Here is a 21831-nt window from a genome sequence, read left to right on the forward strand (position 1 = left end):
CACCCATATTTAAACGAATTCCGTATTTTTACCGATGGGTCAAAAACTGGAAAGAAACAGCTTTTGAATTCTGTATTTACCTCAAAAAGTTTATTCATCATATATAAGCGAAACCAATAGGAATGCTTTTTGCTCTAAGTAAACCCAACTGCTGATTAATTCAACAATCTCTGCTAAACTGCCTGATTGGCATAAATGGCCAATCTACCCCCTCCCCCCTCCCAAACTCTTACGGTTCTCCAACCAATTTCATCCATTGCTCAGGACGTCTTACATATTTGAAGTTGGTTAATAACTGAAGTTGCCTTTCCTGAGTTAAAGAGCATTCAGGAGTACTGGTAAAAGGTTGCTAGTTAGTCAGCTAGATAGGCTGCTAATGATAGTGCTGTTAACATCAGAATAGATCTCTCAAAATCTCATCTGAAGAAAAATTTCAAAAAATATTTCCTTTAAATTTGTTAGGAAATATAAAAACTCTGAGAGACGAGGCGTTGAACTTTCCTATTGATACACCATACTCATACGAACCTAGCCTTTTCCAACTAAAAAATTAGTCAGCTAACCACAGGATATTGGATCTTTGTGCCCTATATACACAAGTTCTGCGGAGACATATGTGATCCAAGTCCTTACATAGCTACTTAACTTACAGCAAAAATCTTACAATTCACCTAGCATAGTGTGAAAAATTTATCGATCTTGTCCCTAAATATTGCTCGATTAAAGGATTTATGGCACAGATAATTAAAATTATGGAATTTCTAGAAGAAGACATGATACTTCCAGTAGCTAAGAATGACCTTAAACACGCTAGCCAATGAAGCATTAGCCCTTATTACATTCATTGTGGTATTTTTCTGTACACAGAGTATATTAATGTATTGTTTTCTCATTTCATCCCTTCTGTTCTAAATAATAATATTTCGTAATTATCATTTGCTTATTGATAACATTTTGCCGATGAATTTCTAAAAATATTATTAGTAATAACTGAGAAGATTTATAAACTGACTCACATAATAGTTCTCTGTTTTATAAAAAAAATGTTTCCTTTGTCATAAAATCCAACTATTTTTGTAATTTCATGTATGCCCTAATGGATGCTTTACATGCATACAGTTTCAGGAAGTGAATGGCTTTGTTTAAATGAATATTTTCTTTTCGACTTCAGTGAATTAACACAATAAATATATCTTTTTTTTAAATTTTGCTCTCTTATTGAAGATTTTGAATGAATAATTATCATTCGTTATGAGGTATAATATCATGATACTGATTTAGAACTAATATACCATAAAATGCGTCATTTTCAAATTTTATAAATTCTAAATCAGTACCCTATCATACATTCTAATATATATTTTATCACTTTATGTTAAGAATTCTTTTAAATCATTTAACAAGGTTAAATATAAAAGCATCAAATACATTTTACTAGTATTTATTTAACGAATTATGATTCCCATCTATCTACCTGTAGATCGCTGGAAGAAGATGAAATTGAAGTTTTCAGGACGACGCACACAAACAGAGGACCAAGAACTGACCGCTGAGTCGCCCGATTCCATCCACCAACGTTCCAGAACAGTAACTGTAACCTCCCAGAAAGATGCCGATTCTCAATCCACGAGAGGAGACTATGCGGCACCTCGCGGTGCCAGTACTGCTGTGGAAGTCGAGAGTGACAGCTCTCGAAAGCAATTCAATAGTGAGTGCCTTTACTTAGTTCAAAAATACAGATTTTATTCCAATGAGTATCATATAATTGATCCAGTTCAAATCACTTAATTAAGATCTGCTGACTCTTGTTGATAATCTAGATAAGAGTGCCACTTCATTTCATCAAAGTTCCCAAGTCGCCAATCGAGATGATTGACCAGATAAACAACACTAAAAATAGTTATTGTTAACCATCTTGATTTTGCTGACTTGGTATTATTGTCAGCCTTGGCGAAATGAAGGAGCTCTGTAAATTAGATTCCAATCCAATTCTCTTATCATGAGTTCCTTGTGAAAACTCTACTTAATGGTATCTTGCTGACTAAAGGAAAATTTGCGCTGGTTATTTCCAATTAAAGTTTATATTTGCAGTGCTAATTCTATTGCATAATTTTATTTGATGTTTAGGACTAAAGCAAACACTTTCGAAATGAAATGTGAAATAGATGGCAACGAACAGCAGGTCAGCTGAAAACTTCTCTTTTACAGCCGACTAGTCAATGGCTGTTAACTGGCATGTTGAGAAACTGAATGTATTATTCAAATCTTGGACAAATAGATTAGAATTAGACATTATTTCATAACGCTATTGGTCTTCGGATACTTCTATTTATGCATGTTTTGGCAGGACTTCAAATTATTGCTCTTCATTTTCATCGGTAGTTCTATTGAAATAAAAAGATAATTTAGATTTCTATTATTTTTTATTGTTTTGAATAAGGAACTTTTTAAAAATACTTCGAACAGAGAACAATCATTTTTTTTTCTTAATTACCCTTTTATTCTTTAAATTGAATTATTACTTTTTGGTATAAAATATTTATGAAAATTTAAAAAAAATCTAATAGAAAAAAAGAATATTGTTAATGCAAGTTTTAAAGAAAAATCTAGAGATAAATACTGGATGAAATTAATGCACTGTCCTTCATATTATCATTGTAATGCTATTAAATTATCTGTAATATCATACTGATAAATTCTTGAATAATAGAGGATCGTAAATATATACTATTCATTTTAAAAAGAATGATATAAAGTTTATTAAGGCATTGAAAAATATTGCTTAAATATTCATTTCAATATATTATATATTATGCCTCGACAAGAATTTTATATTTAAAATTATCACGTAAATGGAACAAAAGAGAATAAAAAAATTAATATTTATCAATTTATCAAAATGAAAGACATATTGTCATGGAATGTGCTACTATTAGAAAGAAGAAAAAAATAAACATATTTTGTGATGATGGACCAATTTTGAATTAGAATACTAAAAAAAATTCCTCGAGAAAATATCGTAAAACGAAAGATCAAAGAATATCTACTCAATATTTACTAAGTCTTGCAAGTATAATATATATTTGCTTTCTTCAAGATGATCTGATGCAATAAATGAAATATAAACCATGCATGAAATAAGGATGTGAGCTGTAAATTAAAAATTTTATGCGAAATGTTCAATATTTAAAAAAATTAAATCTATTTAATTGACTAATTAATATTTTAATTAACTAATTTAATATTTTTTCTTTTACATTATTGGACAATTTGAAGTTCTTTTCTATTTCTGTAATTATTAAAAATGGTTTCATAGATTGATATTCTAAATTTAAAATAATTTTTAATTATATTATGGTAGTCTTAATCTTTATCATAACTTCTTTCTCGTTATAATGGGAATTTAGGATCACAAATTCGATATTTCAGGGAGGAAAAAGAGAAAAAAAAATACTGCACTTTAAAATAATTTGAATTTAGAAATTTTGCAACTCTGCCCACCAAATGCTTAGAAAGAAAAATATTTATGCTCATTGCTCTACTGGGACATACCAGAAGTTTTAATCATGTAGACATTTTTAGCGTGTGTTTTATAGGAAGACGAGTCTCTAAAAATTCGATAAGATCTGTAAGAGAAGAAATATAAACAAAACATTCAACTTTTACTTATTTTTCTTTAGTAAATATTTGCTGACATAAAATTCAGAAAAATTCTGTTTTTTAAGTAAAGTTTCAAGATTTTGAAGCAAAATCAGTGTTTCAATTAGTATTAAGTATTTAATTAAAACCGTAAACGTAACAAAAATAAGGGAAATTCATTTTTTTCTTTATAAGAACTAAACTGAATAATAAAGGATGAAATTCAATGCAATGTTAAACTGATTTCCTCAGAATCAAAGATTTTTAGTGATTTGAATGTGTTTAACGTAAAATAACAAAAGAAATTATTATTGTTTTCATATTATTATGCCTATTTCTTGAAAATAGAAAGAGGAACGCAAAATTCACCTGAATTAATAATTTTTTGTCTATAATTATTTTTTCAAAATCATTGCCTCTTTCATGATTTAGAATTACAACATTACACTTTTGGATTTTTTTTATATTTTAAGAAATAAAAATAAATAAAATGTACCAATCTTTTATAATAATAATTAATTTTTTAATAATGTTATCGTGGGCATTTATATAAAATATATCATGAAAAGGATTTTTCCTATATGTATATAACATTTTATAGATTATTTTTATTTTAGTATTCTATGGAATACACTGATCTTACATTGTACGGATCCATCCTTACATTAAAAATGCGATCCCGGATATAAATGAAACTCAAAAGTCAACATTGTTTGACTGCATGTAATTAACAAGTATTCTTTAAATTTATTGCACAAAAGAAATCCCTTTAAAAAATGATATTTTAATAAATATTTTAATAAAAATTATTAAGAATAGAAAATAAACACCATTTGCTAAGTATCAATCAGAATGATATTTTATTAATTATGATTTCAAATAAATTTATTCAAATGGTTATTTAATTTTATTCAAAATTTTATCCATTTCTTTTTAAAAGCAATTCAAATAGTTGCATTCTTTTATATAAAAAATATTAAATATAATAATATGAAAATATAAAATGGTTATATTTGTTGATTTTCTTTAATATGTATTTGTTTTGAAAAAAGATCTCCACGTATTGAGTTTTTCACAGCTCTAGAAAAGGAGTATAACTATAAAAGTAGAATTACTTGCTTAGAATATAAATAATATTTCAAAATCATCGATGAAGAAATTTGCTTCATTTAATTGTTTTTTATTTATACATTTATGATATTTATAAGGTTAATAAAAACCTTAAATCTCAATTAAATTGTTTATATAATCAGTTTTAGATTTATTATTAAAGATTTTCAAAATTTAATTGTTTTAATTAAGTTTTTAATTTAAATTAACTATCTTATTTAATGAGAACTATTCTTATTTGATTTGTCAATGAATTTAGGAAAAGGTAGTACTTAGCAATAAAGCATATTAATATTATTTATTGTAAAAGCGTTTAACGTATAATTAAGCCAAAATATTCAGAAACTATTAGTATTTTATTGCAATATGAATAATAAATCCATATTACATTTTCATGCTACGTAGAATGACAAAAGCATAAATTTAGAATTCTATTTAATTATAAATTTAAATAAAATTTCTAATGACGATATCTTTATAAAATCACAATAAAAATTTTATATAATCATATCTTTATAAAATCATAATTAAAAATTTTAAATTATCAACATTTTATAAATGACTAGATGTGTTTCTTCTTCTTAAAAAGATTAAAGTTTGATATTTTTGATTTAATAATGTTGTAGAACTTTAATGATTCTCCATCATTTAGGAAATGTAGAAAAAAAACTTTTAAAAATTGATCCATTCTAAATTTAATTATATTATTAAATATATGATAGAGTTTATATAAATAATCTCACTGCATTACCAATGTGTCATCTGCACGAGTTTATTTGTGCAAGACTATAGGTTCTGCTGTGTAGGTGAAACAAGAATTTTCGAATAGACAATTCCTAGCAACGACTTCGAAGTATCGATGGGATTAAGAAGTCAAAATTCTAGGGACCACTTATATATTATAGATGCGAAAAACAACAGAAAAGTAATGGTATTTTCTAAAAAAAGATAAATGTTATTTTGTTTACAAAATGGTAGGGAATACTGCTTAGTATGAAGAAAATATGGAGTTACATGCTATTATCTATTAAATGTTTGCTTAAAATATTTGCAAATAGAAAACTGTGTCTGTATGTTGAGAGGATGATCTCTTATTTGAAACTCCCATGTCTTCAGAAAAAATCATAACTATTGAAATTTATATAAAAATTCTTCATGTTTATGTGTGCCCTCTTATCAAGATGATAATTTAATTAATCCTGCCAATAGATACTAATTAAATTATATTATAAATAGATATTAATTTAATTATATTATACGACATTTAAATTCCTACCGAGAAATTTAGTTAGAGATTTTACCGAAAATCATATTTGATTGGAAAAATTTGGCATTTGGAGCAATTTGTAACATTTCCGGCATTGAATTCTGTCTAGTAATTTTTATTACTTAAAAAACCATTCTCTTCCTCGATTCCCTACATTACTTCGAGCAAGTAACGCTCCACTGCCATTTTTTATTATTTATAACTAATTATGTAACTGAAAATTATTAACTAATTACGTTGCTAAAAAATTAAGTAAACAAAGAAGATTTAACCCTTCCAAAATTCTACTACTTTTATTTTAAAGCTAATAAAAGTAGAAACATTAGACTATTATACACAAAACCAAACAAAACAAAAATAAACAATTTTAATACAATACAAAAAAATACAAATACATACAGAAAAATAAAAGTATTTAAAATATTTAAAAAGCTTCGTGACGAGATTAATTATCTGTTAAAGAAGTGAAGTAACTCTCGCTAACTTTGAAAACCAATATTATTTAATCGATTTTTAGACTAAAGGGAAGTTAAAAATATATTTCGTCTGTGTTATTGATGGCTGAATTACTGGCATAATGGTTGATGCATTTGATGGCTACCGAATAGCTTTGCAAGATCAACTTCTGTCGCTAACATAAGGTTTCATCATTGCCTAATTGACAGGAACAATAACCCTATAAATTTATTAGGGTAATTATATTAACTATGCCACTCTAGATATTCATACTCTTCATATAAATAATTGCTCTACACCAAACCGACACATTCAGTTTGCATATTATTAACATGATCTAATTTTTAAAAAGAAGAAATTATCTGGTAATTTATTTTTATATTATGTTATGCCATATGTTTGCTTTATGAACACCAATTTTTAGCTTTATGAAGTATCGTTATTTTTGTAATTTTTTCCAATTACTACAAATCATTCTAAGTTAAAATTTTTCTTTAAAACTTTTCTTAAAAATTATTACATTGTTCATAACTGAAAGTAGCATGTTTCATAAAATAATGGAATTCTAAATTACATTGATTAATTTCTAAATAACCATTAAAGATAAAAATGTTGTTCCTTAAAATTACACATTGTATCTATTTTAAATTTAAAAAAAAGGAAATTTTAACAAGCTTCCTTTTGTCTGCTTGCTTATAAATAAACGTAATACGAAAATATAAACTTTGAATTTGAAGAATAGAAAGAGCATAATAAATTAGAATTTCAAATGAAAATTAACTTTTTGTTCAAAATTTTGTATTAACATAATTCATAAAAAAATAATTCATGTTATTTTGTGATATAGAATACATACCAGTAAAAATTAAAATTGTATTTGAAATTAAAATTAAAAGTTGTAAAATTTTAAATTGCCTGCTCACAGTACTAGAAATTTCAAACGTTTATAAATTTGAGTAAGTATTCAGTTATAAATGCTTTTATGAAACATCTATTAATACTGAAAATATCTTGTAATTATTCAGCTCAAATTATATAGTAAATACATAAAAAAAATTCTGAATCCATTTTTATAATTTTAAAAGTGACCAAATATCCGGGATATCAATAATTATTATCCAGTTAAAATTCTCAATAATTCATCGTGATAAACAACAACAAAAAAACTGAACTTAAATGTGAATCATGTACCATTACTAAGGATATTTGAAGTTTGTAATTCAGAAGGTAAATTTTTATAAAATCAAATTATGTTATTTAATTCTGATTAAGCTTGAATTGAATTGAGAAAAAATATATTGTGTATGTTCATTTTATAGAAATATATTTTCTTTTATTTTCTTCCTTTAACTTGAAAAATTTCCTCAGTTATTCGTTTCTGGAATTTTTTTTCAAATTTAAATTTATTTCTCCTCATAAATAAGAATGTTCCTTATGTGTGATGTAGTGTTTATCTATGTATGCATTTGCTTTTAAGCATGATATTGATGTTTCGTTTTCTTTATATTTCTAATCCTTTATCTTTCAACAAATTCGTTATCCTAAATTTCTTTTTAATATTTCATATTGATGTAGTTGCTGCATTTTTTAAATTTATTTCATCTAGAAAAGAAATATAGATAATATATTCTCATTTGAAATATTTCAAAAAACTAAGAATATTAATATAACAAAAATATTCTCCTTAACAATAAATTACAAAAAAACAAATTTCAATTATGTTTTCCGTGCAAAAATAAATAATGATTGAATAAAAATAACTTCAGCTTACTTTAAAGAAATATATTGAAACATAGGATTTTAAGCAAAACCTCTGGATCCCGTTTTTAACCAATTAAAAATTCTGTATGTTAGCCTTTCTTACTGATTTTTTTGTTAGTTGAAAATTACTCAGTTTATTCAAAATTAAATTTAAAACATTGGAAATATTCCCAAATCCACTTGCGTTTTTATTACATTCAGTTCTAAAAGAATTGAAATAAATGTTTAAATATCTTGCATTATTTAAAAAGAAATGAATAATATTTTTTAAAAAATTGTTATTTGCTTCTAGTAGTGTCCATAAACATCGCTATGTTATTTATTTAATCATTTTTAAACAGGTGGAAGGTTAAGAACAAAGTTTTTATCTGGTATGCAAACAATTTGGAAACCGTTAATTTCCTTGCATTACACTGCTTTTCAAATAAAATGTCTTTTTTCTTGAAGAAAAGATTTGTAACATTAGGAAGAAAAAAGTTTTATTTTCTTAAATGTATCACTTGTTTTATTTACAGAGACATTAAAGTTTAGTTTCGGATAATTTCGAATTACTTTTTTCTATTCTCAGAAATCAATTTTTTTCTTGAGATCTTTTTTCCTCCTTAGTTTCATTACATTATTTTAAAACGATTTATTTTTTTCAGAATTTTAAACAAACTCCCTAAAAGTTCATTTTGTCTTATTCCGAGTGCATACTTTTATCTTGTCTGAAAATACATCCCATTCAATGATTTATTTTTTATTTTATTTTTTTCCTTTGTTTTCACCCATTTAACCCTTTTACTTTCAGTTTATGGTTTAATTATGGATTCGCTTTAATTAAAAAGTAAAAATCAAGAAGAGTCATTTGTTATCTGATTTTCTTCTCTTAATTGTTTTTCTGAAATTAAAAAATCTTGCAGAGGGTTAGGGTTTTAAAATGTTTTACTGGTTTAAATTTTCCGTTAAAATCGTTATGTATGTGTAATTTTCAATTATGTTGCTTTAGAATGTGATGTATTGTTGTATTTTATGTCAATGTGTCCTCTTCTCTTACCTTTTTTTAAAAATTCTTTAACCGTATAATTTTGATATTGTCATGATTTGTAATGAATTTATATCTGTTTCTTTCAATTGTGTGTAATTTTCCTATTTCTGAATATTTTAATGTTTATTGATGTGCTTTTTATGTAATTACTTAATGTATGTTTATATGCATTGCTGTTTTAATCCTTAATGGCCTTGGAAACAATGAATTATTTAATAATTTCACGCTTTACAAATTTTTATAAGTGCGCTTCATGTATTAAAATATGTAAATGTTATGAATTAGATGTGCATCAATGGAATGTTTTGAATTATTGATAATGCTCAAAATGCATTTGATGGCATGATTTTAAAAATTGCATGATTTCGCATTGCACTTTGCATGATAAGCATGATACAATTTCTTAATATTTTCTCAGTTGTTTATTGAAATTATAACGCTATCTTAACTTTTGATTCGTTTCGTTTTTAATAAAAGAATCACAATTTCGATATAATATATTTTCAATTAATTTTAGAAACATCAAAAGAAGCATAACTTGATTTTCTTCAAAAACAAGGAAATTTTAGACATACAGGAAAAAATATTATTAAAACAAATAAAATTACACTTATTTGTTAAAAAACTGAACATGAAATATAGATCCCATTAAAATAAAAATATGCATATTTTGTCATCAAAAGGTTCTTTTAAGTTTCTGGATAAGGTATTTAGGAGGCATTATCTTTCTTAGGAAGAATATAATTGTATATATAAATAATATTAATCGACGCACTTTGATTGATTAATTTTATGCTTATTATTTTATATGTAGTTAAAAATCAATATAAAAACTTTTCGTTAGCTCTGAAAAAAATTAAATATCAATTTTAATGACTTATCATTATGTTAAGGTTTAATATTTTGATACTAAAATTCGGTTACATGTATTCTTTTTTAATTAAACAATCAATTAAACAGAAATATATTCTGGAACTAACATTATTCTGTAATGAATACGTTCCTTTTGCATACAATAAATGACATTTTTTGACGAAAAATTCTTGCATAAATGACATTTCGACACTTTCAGGTTATCTTGAAAAGCGCCTTACAATTTGCATGGAATAATAGATACAAACTTTTATGCTTTAATTTTAAACATCAAATCCGAAAATTATATAATACAATTTATTCCTTTTTCAAAAACATTGTAATTGATCACAAATTCGTAATTAAATTTTTGAGTATATAATGCATTTTAAAGAATTAGCAGTATTATTTTCCAACTGTTAGAATATTTTGTAATTATAAGAAAAAGATATTAATTTTTAAGTTGATAAAAATCATGGTGAAACTTTCTTAAAATGGAATTGTAAAATTTCAGTTTTTAAAGGAAATAAACAATTCTGTACCAATTATTTTTTAAAAATTATAAATTATATACGTATAATAAATAATTATATTTCTGTCTATAAACGTCTTCTTAAAATCAAATTCTAACACTATTAAGACGGAATTAATATAATTTTAAAAAAGTAAGTTTGGTTGAAAAAATTATAAAATCTAGGCTACCACGTACCAATTAAAGAATTACCAATTAGCAATGAAAATGCCTTTAATAGAAAAGTCTTGATTAAAGTAACTTCTTTAATAGAAATTGTGAAACAGGACTTTTCATCTTGAAAAAAGATTTCATGCATGTTTAGTCAAAGCATGTTTAATAAAACTTCAGTATTGATTGCATTTGTATATAAGATATAAATATAAAGTTTAAAATATAAGCTACAAATTCAAATAATTAAAAAGGGTAATAAAAGAAATGACAAGAAAACTGGAAATTGATATAAAATCTAAGAGCCTTAAATTTTAGTAGTATTCTTGTTTCTAGTAATAAATTTAAAATTTGGAAAAATATACGTAATAAAAAAGTACCTATAACTTCCATAAATTAAAATTTTTCTTGCATCTTCTCTAAAGTAATTCCAGTGAATATAAAAAGAAAAAATATATAAAGTTTAGAATTACGTTGTTTGCAAATTTCAATTCTTTGATGGTTTCCTTTATTTAATAAATTTAATTAATCAATTCCATTTTATAATTTATAGTTTAAATGAATAATTATATTGCTTAAACAAATTCACTAGAAACTATGTTTTTCTTTAATTAAACGAATAATCGTATAAGCTTTCAGAATTGGAACTGTTTGAGTTAAAACTCAATTACATTTCCTTTAATTATAAATTTTCGAATAAGTTAAACAACAAATTAAATCAAATATTTCCAAACATGAAAAGATAAACTAGAAATCAAAGCAATTTTAACTCGATGAGAATATGGCAAAATTAAATATTTCGTTCTTCTTAAATTTTTTGGATTTATTATGTATTTCTTAATTGAAATTAAATTGAAACCAAAATAGGAGAATTCTTTAAAACTGTAAAACATTTCCAAAACGTTATTAGAATTTTTTAAAACTTTTTTTCTTATAAAATTTTTATTTTTATGCACAAAAGACGTAGAAATTTCTAAACAAATTATTATTTCTTAAAATTCAGCATTTTTTTTCTAAATTATTAATCAAAGTCTGATTATTTTAAACCTTAGGATAGAAAGCACGTTTCACTGTGCCTTAATTATAAATAGACCGAGAAGTATCAGAACCGCTTCATTGAAACATTTAGCTAGATTTGCACTAGCACCGTAATAGCAAATATAGAGAAGACTCCACAAGGTTCAAGGCAGTTGCGATTCATGCTCTTAATACGAAGCGAAGAGTAGAACTGTGTAAACGCATATATTATCGGTAGAACCCAATAAACCATTACAGTATTTTCAAAATTGCAGTTACATGTTATATAAAAAAATATGATATTAAGAAATTAAAACTATGACGTATTTTCAAATTATAAAAATAAATATGGAGTAATATAAACAAATTTGCTGATTGTTCCAGCAAAAGTATCAAAAAACAACATTTTTCATCTGTGAGAGATTTTAATTCCAGAAGAATTCTTGATTGCGGCTAAAGCGAAGTCCATATAATTCATATATTCATAGTTGGATACATTTTAATAGTTTCATTTAAACCTATATTTTTTTAACTGATATTAGTCTATATTTGGTAAATATTAAGATTCTTAACAAAATTTGATTAAAATAAAATTATATTTAAATGTTTTTTCATAGTCACTGTTGATTATTCAAAGAATTAATTTTGGCATATACGTCCATTTATTCCCAGGGATGGATATATATCAACACTTTCATTGAATGTTTTAAAATCAAAATTTACCAATCCTCGATTTTTTTTCTTAAACAAAATTTTTCTAAATTTTCCTCATTAGTTTTATAATTACTTTCCAAAATAGGAAAATATAGCGAGAATATCTAAAGAATTCAAAGGTTATGGAGGAAAAAAATAAATAAATTGTAATGTGGATATGTTTCATTTTACAAAATGTTTCTGTTATTATAATTCCTTATAATATTTACCTAAAACAGTATAATTACATATTACATTAAGTTTAATCAGTAAAATGAATAAATGAACGGTTTATTAATAATTTCAGAATGTGTAACATAGTATACAGGTCATATCAATTAATAATATGATAATATGCTAACGATATGCAATCCGGTTACGTTATCTTGATGAATAAAACCATTTCAAATGTACATGCAAATCATTAGCTTGTAAAAGAAAGAGAAGACATGTTGCTGTCAGTAGCGAAGCCTCTCAGCAGCTTCGCGATTGATTAATCATTCATGATAAAGACACAAAAGAAGATGGGCATGCTTGAGTGTGTATTAAATTTTTGATCTTCTTGAGACACGCAACTTCTTCAAATTGCTTTTTGCCAGCACTGCACTGATTTCCATCTTAACAAGTCAATAAACATAAACAGATTTGGCATAGCGCCAAAAAATTAATAAACACCTTGTTTCTCTTGAACGAAAAGCGTGCACAGTTCCTGCTCTCCGCTGCCAATGCTTAGAAATAGCTGAAATGAATTTTCGGGATTTTTATGAAGTGATCGGCCTTTTTTGTGTTTAGCGCGCCAACCAGACTTCACGGTCTCTCAACCGGACCTGGACAGATCCTATGAATTTTCAATTGCAGCACAAAAAGGTAAAAAACACATGTTATCCTATATTTCACATTAGTCAGAATAAGGGTTCAGCTGCTTCACGCAAACTTCGCTTGAAATATTATTATTATTAATAATAATAGTAATAAATATCTTAAATTTTTCCTTAAAAAATATTTTGATTATGTAGATAGGTACAATTTTGAATTTCCATAAGCAATTATCAAGAAAATGCAAAAATTTTGCTAAACATTGAATTTTAAAAAAATTAACATTTACGAAAAAGAATATGTGTTAAAATTTTGCCTATTATCTGAAATAGTCTATCATTCCGATTTCATAATTCTGATTTTATTCTTTTAATGAAGATTATTTATTTATTTATTGCATTTATTGATCTTTATGTACTTTCATCTGAGAATTATTGAAGACTATTTTTGATTTCAGTTAAATATGTTACTGAATTTTTTTTATTAAATAAACTTTTTTTTAAGTTGGCACCTTAAATAGAGTTTTACATTGTTAATTTTGTGTTTTTCATGAAAGAATAGTAATTTTACAGAGGTTTATTTAATTCATTGTATTATTTGCAAATAAATCAATAAATCATAATAATTATTTCAACTTTTTAAGAAAAATAAATTAAATAATTATTTGGTGAAAAAATGTGTTTATTTTATGCAATAAAGCACATGAGATTAAATATTATTTTATTTCATGTTCGTTAATGCGTTTAATGGAGAAATATTTGTTATTTTAGAGTACTATTTTTTCATTAAGAAATTATTAAAAATTCAAATAATATTTATTCTCTAGAAATGTATTGTTAAAATTTACTGTCTTTTATTTTACTGTTTAGGTTCTGTCGCTGAATCAGAAAATGCTCCAAATGACGAAAATAATTTATGAAAAATGAGTTAAATAATCCAAATATATTGAATGTATTCTTAAAAATAATATTCATTTATTAATAATTGCAAATACATAAAAATCATATAAAAATACAAAAGCATATATATATATATATATGAGATCATAGATCACTTTAACGAGATCGATTTGAATTGCATGTAGGAAAGTAGAATTGTATGTAAGAAACTATCGACTAATAAAGGTAAGAAGATATAGTACAAAATAGATCAAAGGGAGTGATAATTAAAAGGATGTAGAAATTAAAAGTAACCACTGAAAAGGAACTGCAAAAGCCAAAAGACATGTTAAGTGAGACATAAACACAAGTTGTATGATCGTTGCAGTTAGAGTCAGTTTCAGAATACAGTTTATTCGTAAGTCATTTCTATGACGTAACTAAGATTGGACAGAAAGACAGCAGTATACTTAAATGCGTAATATGGGCATCATTATTAGAGGCTCAACGCTTTTAAGTATTTAAGGAAGGCATTTTTCTCTTTCTTCTTAAATCAAAATTCTGCAATTCTTTAAAAGAATAGTTTTACCCAACTCCATCTGCAAAAATTAATGCGAACAGGTTTTTTTATAGTTTAATTCTGAGTCCTTGTAACTGTCTATATATATATATATATATATATATATATATATATATATATATATATATATATATATATATATATATATATATATATATATATATATATATATATTTCAAACGTATTTTCTCACAACTAATAAAAAAAGTTAAAATTTTATATAGATAGATTACATTAAGAATAAAACAATAAACTATCTGGATATCTGGACTCATTTTTAAAAGTACCGAAAAATAAGTTCAAGAAATTTTTTCTTCCGTGTTATTTTCTTTTTCGTGCCATCTTTTTATCAAGTCCATACAGATTTGAAAATGGGAACAGAAGGAATAATGGGTGACACCTGCATTGTAATTTTACTAGAAACCAGGGTGGTTAAATAATATTCTTTCCAAATGAGCCCCCATGCCTCATATGACAGTTCCTGTTTTGCAGTATATCTTTTTTACGAAATTCGTCATGTCTACATTTCCTTAAATGGTGAAATTTTAAAATGACGAAAAAGAAAAAAACCTTATGTTAGAAAGAAAAAAAATTATGTTAGAAAGAAAAAAAATATATAAAATAGAACAAAAGAAAAATACTTATTAAAAAGAAATTTAAATGAGAAAAGTTTAAAAGAGTAAATGATGAATTAAAAAGCATATATAAAATTATTATGACTTGGCAACAGTAAAATTTGATAAAATGTTACCTTTTCAAAGCTGAAATCAAACTTTGTTCGGCTTAGTGTTTCCTTTTGAAAGGATATATTGCCGCAGCCTTCAGCAGGAAACCCCAAATAATTCTTTACTTGCATTTTAAAGCCTTTAATTAAATGCTCATAGATACAGAAGAAACTATTACTGATTTTATTGTTAAATTGATTCGATATTTGACTGGATTTATATTGTTGCATAGCTTAATAATTCTTATAAATTAATTTATAATTGCTTTCTTGAATTTTGTAGGCGATAGTAACCCCTCTCCCCAAATCTATTAAAGTTAATTTCGTACCTTTTGTCAAAAATATTTAAACTTTTTAGATTTCAATGTTAAATCCCCTTCAAAAATGCTGGGCCTTGTCCGATGTACTGATGTCCGATGTTTGTGATCTTGTGTTTTTGTTTTATTTTATTTTTGTTATAAATTAATTATTTACGATTTGGACTTCCATTTGTGTATTTCTTTTGCTGGAATTTACTGGAAAAAAAATTGTTGGATTTTTTTCCAGGTTACTTTCGGTATTTTATTTTGATCTTGTGGTGTTTTATTTTTGATGTTTCTAATTGTTTCTATTTATGGGTCTTGTTCGGCTCAATTTCGAGGGTTTTTTTGTTTTGTTTTCTTTTTTTGTATGCTGTTTTTTTTGTGTGTTTTCCTCTTTGATACACATGGTATTTATGAATTACAAAGCAAAAATCTATTTATTGAAGAAGTATTAATATGCTCAAAAACTCTAAAAATCTTTATTCTTAATAATTTTTTTTAATTCTTAAAAATTTTTTTGTCATACATTTTTATGCACAAGTAAAAGAATAATTTCTTTTTTAAGCATGCCATTCCAATAATATATGTAAAATTGTCTTTTCCAAATGCCGAAATTAAAAAGTAAATACTCAATAAAACATTTTCATGCCTTGATAAGCAATTAAGACTTTAGTTATTAAAATATTTATAATGTTGTAGATTTAAAGAAAGATTTTTTTAACTCTACAAAATACATGCATGTGTTATCATATATCCAAGACTAAATATCATAAATGTAAAAAACTTATTTACTTTATAAGATATTATAAATTTTCCCATGACAAATTTTGTCACAAATTTAATGAACTGCTTAGTGCATATTTGTGAAATATTAATATTTTATTCATACTTGAATCTTGATTTGGTTCACCAAGCTTTGTTGTTTTGCAATTCGCAATTTTCTTCTGTTCATTCCATATGTTGCTAGTTTATCCTTTTAAAGCTGTCAAAATCAGTAAGATGGCTTGGAAAGTTCTTTGATCGTTACTTCTACTTCATAAGAATCAATATATTATTCACCTAAAATTACAAAGGCAAAAATACTAACAGAAATTTTATTTATTTATTTTTTATTGAATCAAATTTTAATTTTCTAATGAAATAAGTGCATTAGAAAATGAATGAATTTAAATATTCACCTTCATTTATTAAATATATTCTTTTTTTATTATTTCGAGAATGCACAAACATTATTTCTGAGAGTTCAATATTCAGAAATCTGTACAATATCGACAAGGAAACTTAGTAATACTTTTAGGCATTTTATTTTAATATGAAATATTTCAATATTAACCAAATGACAGAAAAATAAACACTCCCTTTATCCAAATAAGTATTTTGATTTCATCAGAGTTTAATATATTTTACATGCTTTTATATAAAATAATGGAAAAATTATAGTTTAAGTATATTTTTTGTCTCTCTTTAGTACAAAAGAAAGTTTAGTAGTAACGTAAATAAGTATATTTCAAAAAATTATTGATCATTGTATTGAAACGTCGTTTTTTTAAAGAAAATATGTGATTATAAATCATTATTTTAAGATATTCCAGATTAAATAGGAAAGGTATAGAAATTGAAGAATTAATTTTAAAACACATATTTTTGCAATTTTTCACCAATGATTTTTGGCTAATTTATTTTATAATTAAATACTAATAATAACATAGTAGGCTATTTGAACAAATTAGAAATATATTTTAGAATTTTTTTAAAAAAATGCTTCCTTTTTAATCTTTAAATTACCCTTTGTATGTTCTCTGCATCTATAGTTTGAGTTTAATTTAGTTACATTAACGTCAAGTTTTAAAACAACATTAGGGCTATTTTGGGACGGACATCCTAATTTTGAACCGTGGTCAGATGATGAGGATGACACCTGATCTGGCACCCCCCCCCCTCATCATCTCCAGTATTGATATAAAAAATGCTATCAAATCCGATAGCAAAACTATTTGATAAATATCAAATTATTTGAAACCTATCCATGTGTGCCGTTTAAGCGTTGTAAGATAGGGTAATCAACAGTGTTCCTCAATTTGCAACTGATCGTTGTTTTCACTCTTCAGCAACAGCGAACAACTTAACCAAGTCTCTACCGAATGCCTCTTCAGACTCCGACCTGCCGAGATACAGACACAAGTCACCTTCCATCAGCAATGAGACATTGGAAACAGCTGCTGCCAGAGCTGCAGCAAAAGAGAACAGTCAGTCATCGACTACATCGAAATTCCTCAAAGACATGCAAGCTCACAGCAAGCACCACGTGGGCGAAAAAGTCGCGCAGGTAGGTGTTGATTCAAGCACCCCGTTGCCACAATTGTGTTTCACAGGACAAAGCAGTGTTATTAAAAATAACAACAACAAAAATAATTTTTGTCATCGGTGTAGTTGTTAGAATAGTCATAAAGCATTCCGTATGCAGAATGTACATATTAACGTATGCTATAACAATAAGTTCCAAACTTTGTAGTACAAGCAAAAACGACTACTGAAGTCGTCAAGCATTAAATTTAGTAGCACACAATCAGTAAATTTATAGACTGAATATCGCTAAATGTAACCATCACTTGTTAGCAATAAAATTTTGAACAAAAGACGAAAGCATTTCTTGTCAATGTAAATTTAGAAACAGACAGATTTTTCAACACAGCAGGGTGAAAACCTTAAAATATTAATTTTTTTTCCCCCATTTTCGTTTGACGAAAATTATTTTTAAGTTATTTCATAATAAAAGGAAAAGAGTAATTAAAATATTTTACAATCCACAAGATGTCAATATTATTTTAAAAATCCTTATTTTTTATATTATTTCAATTAGCTTTATGTAATTATATTAAAAAGATGAAACTGTACACATATATTGAAATTAATGCCAAGGTAGAACTGTTGAATTAATAAAAAAAAAGTAATTAGGGAGAGATTATTTTTAATTATAAACTCACTATAATTTTGTACAACATTAGTTCAGTAATATTACCATAATAGCAACATGAGAGTAATATTTTTCGTTAAACTATATTTACTTTAAAAACGGAAATATAGTGCATTTTATTTCTGTGTTATAATACTAAATGTAAATATTTAAAAATAAACTATTAATGAGTACTCTATCGCCACATTCTATTTTCTATGATTGCAAATCTTCATATTAATTTAAGTACCAATAAATTTAATTTTTATTTTGAAAAACTTCAAAACTTATTGATTGACTCTATTTACGAATATTTTATGAATAATCTGTGCTTGGACAATCATATTTTTCACGTTTAATTTTTAATAAATACTTAAATATTAAAATTTATTTTCAATAAATAGAAAAAGCATATATATATATATAATTGTGCCCAAATTTATTTTATTAAATAATTCGCAAAAAATTATCTTTATGCATACTATGAGTAAATTTTAAAATCGTGTTTCAGTAATCATTAAAATCGTTCACAAGAAAATTTGTTTTCATAAATTACTTCAATATGATGCTTAACTTCCAAAGTCCAAATAAAAACAAACTGTGTGATCTTTTTCTTCAGTTATTGAAAATATTCTCTAAAACACTTAATTGAAATACTGAATATATAAATGTCTTTCTGCATGCGAATTCCGCAAATCAATTTGCAACTTAAAATTACTCATCTGGGACCTAATTATTTAAAATCCGATAGATATCTTTTTTAAATCTAATAATTAAAATATTATTTTAATAAACAGCGATCAAATTTGTATAGAATGCTAATTTTCTAAAATAATATATAGTAAATAAAATTTTCATTTTTTTCATAAATGAAATTTGAATTGCATGAAACTTAAAAAAAAATCAATTTAGAAATAGTTGATAAAATAAATATAATTGAATTTTATATAAAGATATTTGATTAAAAATAATCCTTTCCTTAGTAGTTAGAGCATTTGATTTGAGTCAAAATTATTGAAGGCAAAGGAATATTTAATGACACTGATATCATTTATTGCTGAATTACATAAATTTAAAGTTGAATTGCATTAATGAAAATTTATAACTATTTATGATTATTCAAATGATATTATCTTCTAAATTTCCCTAGTATAGTTCTTAATAATTTTTCAATTATGTAAACTTTTCATTTATATAAAAAGAAAAAACGCGAATCAATTAGATGTGCAATCAATTAGATTTGCACAAATGTAAGAAAGGAGAAAAAATTGATTCATTTTTTTTATTAAATTGCTTATCTAGCTTGTATATACTATATTTGGCCTTTATATTTATGTTTAATTTTCGAAATTATGATTCTGAAGGGAAGGGGGGATGAAAGAATTAAATTTCAAATATTAATTTGTATTAAATAAAATGTTTTCTTGTATAAATAAGAAAGAGTCAAAGATACTTCAATAAGTAATAAATAGAATACAGAAATAAAAAAGAAACTGATAATAAAATAAATAATTATAGAAAAAATGTGAAAAAAGGTTTAAAAAATCTCTAGCAAATAATTTTAGCTATTGTAGAAACAGCACAATTCATAACAAAAATCTCACCTAAAAATATAACAGAAAATCGAATAATATATTTGAAGTATAAATTATCACAGAAAAATATGAACGTTTGAAATATTAAATAGAAATTGTTTTACCAAATATCTATAATCTTTAAATATACAATATCAATACATTCAAATATCAAAAACATAAAATATAGTTTGCATAAATATAAAAGTAATTTATGCCAAGAAGTTATTATGCTATAAATATAAAATATTGTGAAAAATTTGATATTATGAAGATTTTTAATATATATATAAATTTTATATGAAGTTTCAACTTTCAAATAGTTAAACATTTTAAACTTATGTTTATAAAAAATGTATTTTTATGAGAGATTTCAATTAGACAGCTTTCATTGTCACACAATTTTTTTTATGACGTAAAAATTTTCACATTTAATTTTTAAAACTAATAAACTTAATGATGTTGTATTGATATTTTAAGATATTGAACATAGATGGCAGCACTAAATTTTTCATCCAGTTTTAGTTCAGTTCATTTAATTCATACATTCGACTCGAATAATTGTATGTTTTCATGAAAATTTGTTTCTTTTATTTCATTACCTTCATAAAATTAAAATAATATTAATATATTTTTTACAAGAAAATTATTAATAAATGGTTTGAGCATTCTATTACAGCTAACATATGTATTTTAGACATTGGTTCTTTTCATAAAAAATGAATTACATAACCCAGCCCAAACAAAAAGAAAGTAATATAGAATAATTTTCAAACATTTCAGAAATCAAAATCGTTAATTTTTATTTGACGAAAAAATGCAAAACTGGTATTTCAAGCCGGAAAATTAAAAAGCAGAAGCGCAGAATTAATAAAATTGTTCATCAATCTTCTTTCATAGATGGCAGCACGAGACAAAACAGATAAAATTTTCTAATTCGTGGGTTGTCGAAAATAAATAGTGTAAGAATTAGATACAATTCTTTATTTATAAATGTGTTAAAAAAAAAAATAAAAAAAAAAATAAAAAAAATAAAAAAATAAATAAATAAATAATTAAACGTAAAAAAATTTTTAAAAAAAACTTGAAGTAATATGCTAAAAAATATGCTTGTTTTCCTAACCGCTTTATTAACGCTTATCGTAAGACTGTCATTTGAATTTTATTCCAATGTATGATTTCCCTTTTCATAGTTAAAGATTTTGGGGAAGGTTGCTCTGCCTCTTCACCAAGAGCCTACATGGGTAAGTTGCTTGCGACATTTGTCAATGCAACATTTTTAAATCACGTTCCTTTGGGCACAAAGAAAAACTCCTTTTTCGAACTTATAGAATTTGACTCTTTCTGCACTAGCAAGACAATGCACATGATTCTCTCGAATCATAGAATAGCATTTACATTACATGCATTATTGATCATTCCATAGATTTATAAAATTTCATCGAAAATAATTATACTTAAATATAAAATAGAAGCAGAAATATTTATCCCAATTCATAA

At 24.9% G+C, this 21831-nt stretch overlaps 1 protein-coding gene across 1 annotated transcript in view; it reads left to right on the forward strand.

Annotated features, from left to right (window-relative positions):
• The window catches only part of LOC129960749 (potassium voltage-gated channel subfamily H member 2-like), a 631583-nt gene that overhangs the window by 331086 nt on the left and 278666 nt on the right, over positions 1–21831 (forward strand). The window contains exons 5-7 of the mRNA XM_056074363.1: positions 1481–1708; positions 17913–18130; positions 21525–21575. Of these exons, the coding sequence (XP_055930338.1) occupies positions 1481–1708; positions 17913–18130; positions 21525–21575 (497 nt within the window). The remainder of the gene's footprint in view (positions 1–1480; positions 1709–17912; positions 18131–21524; positions 21576–21831) is intronic.

This window comes from Argiope bruennichi, chromosome 2 (assembly GCF_947563725.1).
Source record: "Argiope bruennichi chromosome 2, qqArgBrue1.1, whole genome shotgun sequence".
NCBI lineage: Eukaryota > Metazoa > Arthropoda > Arachnida > Araneae > Araneidae > Argiope > Argiope bruennichi.